The 9,570-nt window shown below is 41.5% G+C and overlaps 1 protein-coding gene across 11 annotated transcripts in view; it reads right to left on the bottom strand.

Moving 5' to 3' along the window:
- The window catches only part of FOXP1 (forkhead box P1), a 385,807-nt gene that overhangs the window by 38,522 nt on the left and 337,715 nt on the right, over window positions 1-9,570 (bottom strand). For all 11 annotated transcript variants that reach the window (XM_054076334.1, XM_054076324.1, XM_054076329.1 and 8 more), the window contains one exon: window positions 6,091-6,195. In XM_054076334.1, the coding sequence (XP_053932309.1) occupies window positions 6,091-6,195 (105 nt within the window). The remainder of the gene's footprint in view (window positions 1-6,090; window positions 6,196-9,570) is intronic.

The raw sequence follows: 9,570 nt of genomic DNA, 5'->3' as shown, positions 1-9,570 counted from the left end.
TACATTGTTTTGCAGCACTGGGTTTTAATTACGATTTTTTCAAAACAAATTTGGTACCCTGCACTGGTTTCTATTATCCATGTAACCATCACAAGTTGAGACATCAAAAACTGGCAGTGTCTCTTACACAGTGTCTTGAATGTAAGTGCAGAAGCAGCAGTGGGTCTAAATAAATCCTATTCCGCAGGATACAACCGAATCGCAGGTAAAAGCACAGGTTTATTATCTGTTTTCAGGAAATCTTTATCCAGTATTTTTTTTAACCTTCTCTCACTTAATACATCTAATCTAATTATTTTCCATCAGACACAAGGAAGAAATTTCACTACAAATGGGTGACGATTAATATTACATTAGAAAAAAAAATATTGCACTATTAAAATGAAAGCAGAGTTATACATTCAAGGCACATTTCAAACCGACACCCAAGCCTGACAGCCCTTCAAGAATCCCAGCTCACACATCTCAAAAGATTCTTCAGTAACAGGGTTGGGTTTAAGCTTATATGTCAGGGCACAATGCAGCCCTTGTTTACCACCATATGGAGGTGCACACACAGAATTCTCCAAAAGTAAAGAAAGCAAAGGCTTAAAAGGAGAGTCAAGAGCCTCCCTTTTGACAAAAGTAGCCTATTCCGACAGCCGACTCCCTCGTCTAAAAGCATACGGCACACATAAAATAAATACAGGTCACAAAAATTAACAAATCATCATAACTGTCTAATACATCCTGGGCTGGCTGCGGAAAAACAAGATCATTTTGGATTTATATCTCTAAGTATGGGATTTCCTGGACAGCTAATATCCACAAACAATCAAACACAGAGGACCATGAGAAAGAAGGAGCATTATTTCAAATCTGAGCTGAGAGTCGTGATTTTTAAAAGGCTGAAACAGGAACTGGAGCTGAAATCTGAAGCAAGTAAATTCCTTTACTAGGCACTGATGGACACTGTTGTGTTTCTCTTGGCCTTGGCGGAGGCTTTTAGGTCACTGGGTTTGGGATATTACAGCAGATGAAAATCTTAGAACCACAGAAACTCCAAAAATGACAAATAACTTGAATCTCACTCCCATCCTCAAAAAAAGACAGAAAGAAAAGAAAAAAACTAATGATACTTCTCTAAAAAGAGTCGAACCTTTTTTATGAGACCTGTTGCCAATATTAGTGCCACCGAATGATCTCATCTTTCATTCTGGCTAAATTCCAACACACAATTTCATTAACCCAGGTACTGCAGGTGATAAAACTCATTTTTCCCTAAAGAGACAGCTAAAAAGTACCAGTTATACATTTATGAAGTACCAGCAATCAAAATTATGGATTTTCTAAAAGGTTTTTAACTACTTTTATTGAAAGGAAAATCGCTGTCTCAGACTTTTGTGACACTACTGCTAATAATAAATTTTACCATTTAGACACCGCAGTAATACGGTAGACAGTGTCAATAAAAGTATGAAACAAAGATGATCCTTGTCTCTTAAGTAATGCTTTCTGATTACACACCGGAAATTATAATGTAAAACATAAACTAAGAGCACCTAAAGATATAAAATGCAATAATGCAAGACAATGTGCCTCGCTGTGTGCAGCGGGGAAGCGCGTGGGGTTTGCTGGGAGCAGCCGAGCGGTCACCCCGAGAGCAAAGGCAGAGCCAGGAATGTGGCTCAGCCCGCGCGGTTCAGGGATGCTGTGAGCAGGATCCAGGGATGCTGCGAGCGCAGTCCTGGGATGCTGCGAGCGCAGTCCTGGGATGCTACAAGTGCAGTCCAGGGATGCTGTGAGCGTAGTCCCGGGATGCTACAAGCGCGGTCCAGGGATGCTGCAAGTGCAGTCCCGGGATGCTGCGAGCACGGTGCAGGGATGCTGCTAGTGGGCCCCAGGGATGCTGCGAGCGCAGTCCCGGGATGCAGTGAGCGCGGTCTCGGTCCTGACCTCTCCCTCGATCGCCCCGGGGGCAGCAGGGGGCGCTGTGGCGGCCGCGGCTCCCGGCGGGACCGGGATGTGATGATATCGGGACGGGGCTGTGATAACAGCAACGGCCGCTCGAAGGGCTGCGGGGGGCGGACGGAACCAGGAACCCCTGGAAGCGGGACGGGTGCCCTGGAAGGGGTGGAACTGGGCAGCTCCACTGGGAACGTGGACATCCACTGGGAACACAGAGATCCACTGGGAATGTGGACATCCACTGGGGATGTGGAGATCCACCAGGAACACAGAGATCCACCGGGAATGTGAACATCCACTGGGAATGTGGAGCCCACCGGGAACATAGAGATCCACTGGGAATGTGGACATCCACTGGGAACACGGAAATCCACTGGCAATGTGGAGATCCACCGGGCACGCAGAGATCCACTGGGAATATGGATCTCTAACGACGCTACCTGTGCGACCAAACAGCTGCTGCCGTGCCTGCTGCGGATGCTTTCAGTGCAGAGCCCTGGCATGCAAATGATAGCAATTAATGCCTTCCAGACAATTTATGATTTCCGGGCGACTTCAACGTGTATTAGCGTATACCTGGTTTCTTTAATATACACTTTGTTTTTCCAAAACCACAAACATAGTTGCTGGAATTTCATGTGGAAGTGCTTAAGGGGTTGAAAGTTAACACCTTTGTGAGCCGAGCAGCCTCACAGTTGCTGCTGAACAAAAGCCTCTTTGTAGCAGCCTTCTCGAAATGTTTTCTTAACATGTTCCAAGTAGTTTTAGGCAGGCAACTAAAGTAAACAAGATGTTACCATGATAAAAACACTTGTGAAAACATTACAGAGTGCACTTAGTCGTTTCTTTCACATAAACTCCCCTTCGTTTCATCAAAGTTAAACTCAGAGGCAGCAGCAATGTAATACGGTGCTGCGAAGTCTCTCCAAAGGCCTGCATCCGTCTTTTAAACAATATATTTGATTTAAAAATGCTGCAGCTGTGATTAAGCACATCTAAACCACAATCAAATTTAGGAAAAAAAAAAAGGGGAGGGGGGAGGTGGAATAAAACCCTATCCAGTCTTCGTTTTCTGCCCTGGATGCCTGGATACCTTGCGGAATAAACCACCCTCCTTCCAGTAGGGATTTCCTGAATGACTTGCCGTCCAAGGGGTATACATTTCTAAATGCAACAGTCTTTAAACACATGCAAATGAAATCAAGGATGTAGTCAATTTTGAAGGAAAGTGGCTCAGTGCTGCTAATTGCTCCTTTCGCTGCTGCCTGCTAGACGGGCCCTGGTTAACAGGCGAGACACGCGTGCCCCCTCCAGCCCTCACCTTGCTCCCCGCAGTTTGGCAGAGGGCCGTCAGGTCAGCGCGGTGAGACTGGACTTGGTTTTGTTTGCAGGCACGGGGAGGATTCTGGAGTACGCAGGGCGCTCCTCTTTCATTAGGCTTAGCAGCAGCCCTCGCTGCTATCAGTTAGCTCTGACCGATACCACATCACATGGTAACCGGTGGCTGATGGATTTAAAAAAAAACGCTAAAACCTGCAACTTATTTGAAAAAGAACTAGGGAAATAAATGTGTATAATAGCCCGTGTATCTGCTGGTTCTGATAAGCATCCTCCTGTTGGCTGTGAGTGAAAGACAACTAGGATCGTTATTTGTACAGTATTTATCTTTGAAATCAAGGGCCCTGTGGTGTATCTCACCTTGGGAACAAACACTACAGAACGATCACAGAAGAGTGTCAAATCTCTGGTTTTGATTTACCAACAGTTATGATATTTCTTCCTCAGGAGGAAAAGAAATGAACTATGTTTTAGACCTGCCAAGTCCTTTTTTCTCCCTTAACTGCAGAATCATTTTATTGGCATACGGGGCTCTTGTTCCACATGTAACTCCTCTTTGCTTTTTCTAACGGGCCTTTTTACTGAGGTAAATGAAATTAAGCAATGCTCAATTGCTACACAGGCTGCATTTCACTTGGTTAGCAAGATCTTTTCTCTTGAGGGGACTGTCGAAAGAGCTTCACAGAAGTACCAGAAAGAAACTCCAAGCATCTACCTGTTATCTTTCCACTGAGTAACGCATTCTGATAAATGGCAATATAATTTAAGAATGGATGCTCCACAGGAGACTTGGAAAGCTATGGTCTCATTCTATGAAGCAATGTTCACTTCCTAACAGTGTAAATATGCTGCTCGGGGATGTCCGTTTCTGCACTTGTTCTGGGTTAACTATCACTCCAAACAACAGGACTTTGTCTGGACACTGCAGAAATTTAGATAATGAGAAAATTTACATCAGCCAATGGGTTTAAGAAAGTCACATGAAATATTTCCATTGAAAGGTTTCAACAGGGGAAAAAAAAAGATTGACACTAAGTGAGGGATAAAAAAATGGGAATTGCTGGAGCTGGAAGTAGGTACTTTAGGTCCAGCCTCGGCTGGTAACGGTTTTCAGGTTATTCATACCTGTTGATTGCCCCAAGTATCTCCTCCAGGTGAACTGGTGGACTTGTTCTACTCACTCAAACATCTCCAATATACCATGTAAAAATCAATCTTGAGCCTACCCATGCCGTGTGACTCAAGGTCTGTATTTTCTACTATGGTCAAATTAAGCAGTTCACTGTTCCTGAAACCAACACATCTAATCTGAAAAAGGGGACTAGCACAGACACAAAAGGTGGCATAGCGAAGGCTACCACAGCACCTTTCCCTTGCATTAAGTGCAATAAAAATTGTTTAAAAAGTCTAAAAGCTATAGTATGACACACGAATATGAATGAGTTGGCAAGTACGGTGCGATTAGCATTTATTTCACTTAAGTGAACAACAGGATGAAATTAAAAGAAACAAGGCTACTCTCTACAGAAACTTAGGACTTGCGCCTGCTTATTTTGTAATCCTCTTGTAATGAGAACCTTCCCATCACTGCACCATTCCTTACTTATTACATATGCTTACACTAGGTCCAGCACTGCTCCTACTGGATTCAGGAGGGTTTAGACATAGGAAGCAGAACTGGCCCATTCTGTTCCAAGGGCAAAAACCTATCCGTGTCATCTAACGCTATCCAACAAACATCCTCTGCTTGATGTCACTCTTCCCTCCCTCACATAAAAATCCAGGGAACTACCCCATAAAGAACAGATACAGCTGAATGTTTTGGGATTCATTCTACTTAGCCATCCTGAAGAACCCCATGTATTTACACAGACTAACTTCATGAAGTCACCTCTGTAAATGGAAGTAGAATTTGTCCCTTTGTAAAAGGGACAAATATAAAATATAAAAAAAGATAAAATCATTTCAATCATAAACATTGCTTGGGTAGTTTGTTTTTTGTGACCTTGCAACTGAATAGCCATGGTACTTGAGAAAAGATCAGTGCCCAAACCTTCAAGAACCTGAAGGCACCCAGAGCACATGTATACCTAGTGGCCTACCCAGAGAGAAAAATCTTTTGTGATGGGAACACTTTCTGCTCCCACTTGGAGGGGTGAGGCCGATGGTTTAGCTGTGGAGCAGCCATGTGTAAGTTATTAGAGCTCTGCCGGTCCTTCCCTGCATTGGGATGCACGCACTACCACATACTAGTCCATAATGCACTGTTTATGCAACACGTAAAACTGTGCTCTTTGGCAGCAAGGAAAGGTCTGCAGCAAACTGCAGGGGCCCAATTAATATAATTATAGTTTATTTTTAGTAGTGTAGACTTTGTTCATTAGTTACTTATTTGACATAAATTAAATTTCACGTGATGTCCTGCGATTCTCTGTTCAATTATGGAGTTAATTTAAGACTAAATTTCTAAATTAAAGTAAAATCAAGGTTAATGAAGGTTGTATTGTTTACACTATCAATACTGCAACTTAAAAATTACTTAAACAAATAATAATAAAAAAAAGGCTGCGGAACTGCAAACACTATTTCACAGTAATACACTGAACAAGACTATACTTTCCCCACGGGGCTAATTTACTATCCTCTGTTAAAACGTTCTTGAGCCTGATCCAAAAGCCACTGAAGTGAAAGGGAGCTCTCTGTTGACTTCAATGGGCTTTGCATCAGGCCCACGGTGAGTGAAGGCACACAAAATTTCAGGGCATGCTTTCTGTACAACACAAGAGCCAAAAAAACCATCCTTACTTTAGAAACGACTGGAAGTCTTCACAAACTGCTTCACAGCCTGGCCATTTGCATACACCATGTCCATAGAGCGGATGGCTGTGTGAGTGCTCCTCGTGGGATAAACTGGAGGAGAGAAAGAGAAAAGAGAGAAAGTGGCATTAACTGAATGTACTGTGTCAATTAATCTTCACAAAGGCTCTTATGAGCAGCAAATAACAGATCCTGAAACAACCCTAACATTTCATGGTACCCACCTGACTCTTCCCGTGGTTCTACAAAACACAATTAAATACCATTTCCAGTGCGAAACATGTCATTCTTACTTAGTTATCCTCCTACATTTCATTCATTAATTAAAAGCTTTTTAAAGAATTTAAATTAACATGGACGGGGGAGAAATCATTTGACAGACCTGCTTAATATCCTGCTTGATATTTTGCTAAGAAATTTATGAACATTGCAACTAACAACTCAACTTCATCATGAAGAAAAGTCACCTCCATGCAGCAGTGTATGATTACAATACAAGCAGACCTGAGGCCCTCCTCACCACCACAGAAAGAGGAAAAGCATCAAGTTTTCAGCCTTGGCTTTCCCACCATGTTATTTATTTACTGGCTTGTTTTTGTATTTTTCTCTTACAGGCTGTTTCTTTGCACAAGTAGAGCCCCCTTATGTTCCAGTAAAGAAAACCGAAGATGTATTTTCAAATGTAAAATTCATCATAAAAAACCAGAACCATGTAATCAAAGGATTCCTCAGTACGAGGGGTTAGTGGGGGCTATTAACCTCGCTAAGATTCGGCAGGAAAGTCATGAAGCTTTCTAACTACTGAAACTAGGGTTAAAGCAAAAAATTCCTATGAGCATGAAGGGGTTAATCCTTCAGTGGGATTCCAATCAATACGTAATGATTTGGCTGCACTGATCCAAGTCATGAGATGCTTTGATCCGGGCCATGTGGTGCTCAGGGAAATGTATCTGTTGCACTAACTGATGAACCATATTCTAAAATATCTTCTTTATTCAACTTCTGCATGGAAACTTCTTAAGTAAAGGAATTATTTTTGCAACAATTTCCATAACCTTAAAGGACTTAAAAAATAAAATGTCAGAATAATATTGAAATCTCTATTTTATGCTCACATACATATCTATTTTTCATAGCAAATATTTTTGCTATAGTATGTCTGTGCTGTATTATGAACTTCAAACATACACAAAGGATATGAACACATACCAGCATCTAGGTGTGGCTTTTATGACTTATTTTATCCCGGATTACAGGTAATGTTATGGATAAACACCTACTTTTAGCCATTTCACTTTTATACACATGTGCAAATGCTGTTTATGCTCATTCTGTAATATTATCTGCCTGCATACTGTAACAAAATTGTGTTCTTGTATTATTTCTAACGTAGTGGATAGCAAGATCACTGTAGAACACAGCCCTGAGATGGTATCCCAAATGCAAAGAGGTTCCTAGAGCAATCCTTGCCCAGGTTCTGTCACTTTTGATTTTGGGCTCAAAGAGGAACTGAAGATAATTCAAGGGGGTTTTTGTTTGTTTGGTTTTGTGGTTTTTTTTTTTTTTTTGATTTAAAAAAAGGTACAGATCTCACTAGAAAAGATATTACAAGTTGTACATGACCTTAAATTATTATTTCATTAAAATCTTAATTTTTTTGTTGTTTATAAACAGCTCTTGAAGTATAACTATATACATGTGCCAGGTAATTTCCTAAAAAAGCCCACAGTAGGTGAAGAAACTTACAAAGGCCTTTTCTGTAAGGGAATATTGCACTGGTTTAACTTTATCAGGTTTTTTTTAAACATGCAAGTACGGAGAAGTTCTATCAGTTAAGTTTTTAAAAGAACAAAGGAATCAACGCATTCGTTGGAAGGAAATTAGAAAAATGCTACACCACGTGTTTCCTCAGCTGAGGAAGGGAGAGGATGGCTGAAGGAACACCATCCACCCAAGCCAGACAGGCATATGGTCAAATGCCCTCCATACACGTCAGAAAAGCATAATTTGGAAAAATAACAGGTTTCATCATCTGCTTCCATGCCTGAATACAGCACAGGGTGATAAACTAGGCTTTCATGTTGACAGTCCATTAAAGGCCATGAAGACTACACATGAGAGTTGCGATTTCAGTGTGTTTGGCAGAACCCAAGAAGATATTTCATTGTATTAATTTACACAGCGCGCGTTACCCGTACACCCGGATGACTGCAGAAACGCCGTGTGACGCCAAGTAAGGAGTCAGTCCCCTGTGGGTTTTAAGCACTGTAAATCTCATTACAATATCAACAGGACTCACATGGCTTAAACCCCCAGCAGGGTTTTTTAAAGTTTCTCTGTGAGAGCCTAAAGGCCACGGCCAAGTCAACGGAAAGAGCCCTACCGAGATTTCTATTTATTTTTTAAATCCAAGTGCAAATCTCTTTTCTTTCCAGGGAACTTGCACAAGACAAGACAAACTATGTAGGACATGATACCCTGGGTATTGTGTCCAAAGAAAATGACGGAATGACCAAGAGAGTATCCAATTGTAAACGACGCTCAGGATGTCAACATCTAGTGCTGTCAATAACCAGAAAGATCGGTGTTGACTATGAAAGAGAACTTAAAAGGTCATTTTGCTAGCACGATGCTAAGCGTAACATACTTAACACCTACGTACAGCTTCCACTGCTATTCGACAAAGCCGAGAAACTACTTCAGCTTACCAAAAATAGACACTTCAAATAGAAAAAACGCTCAGTACTGAAAGACAAATGCAGGCACCCTCTGTAGGCAGCGTGCCTTTCCAAAGGCAGCTACTCCATCCTGCTCGGCGGGTTTCAGTGGTGCCTTTCAGTGACCTTTATGTGTCACTATCAGATTACTGCTATTTTATCCATCCCACTTTTGAAGATGATATAGATTGCCGCTTGTTCCCTGATACAGCCTTAAGCAGCACCTCAAAACAAAACAAAAGAGCAGGTTTATAAGCGGATGTAATGCACGAAGGATACAGCCAGTGGACATGAACGGATAACTCTGTTCAACTGATCTAAGTACTCACTTTGCTTGAGCAAACAGAGGTGGAAAATTAAGATTTTAATCCAGTACATAAACAAACAGGTTTATAATCTATAATCCTAAATTGTTCAATGATATTTGTGCATGCAACACAGTTTCTGTAATCTGGATACACCCTTGGTCTCGCTGCCGGAGACAGAAGAATCTGAGTATTGGCAAGCAAAAGCAAGTTTTAGGTCTTTTTGATTTCTAATGACACATTAGAGTAGGTGTTTGTTTCTGTCACCCTCTCCTTCCCAGGAACGCATATTCATGGTCGGGTACTGGTGATGCAACACTAGTTAGTGGAAGTGATTTTATAACAAGACATAATTTTCAAAAAGGTTAAGGAATAAATCATGTAAAACCCAAGATTATGTAGGCTTTTTTCCCTCCTTGTAAGTATTTTGTATGCAAATACCTTAA

The sequence above is a fragment of the Cuculus canorus genome, chromosome 11 (genome assembly GCF_017976375.1).
Source record: "Cuculus canorus isolate bCucCan1 chromosome 11, bCucCan1.pri, whole genome shotgun sequence".
In the NCBI taxonomy this organism is placed as follows: Eukaryota; Metazoa; Chordata; class Aves; order Cuculiformes; family Cuculidae; genus Cuculus; species Cuculus canorus.
The sequence above is the reverse complement of the archived record's forward strand: the minus strand, read 5'-3'. Positions and strand labels throughout refer to the sequence as shown.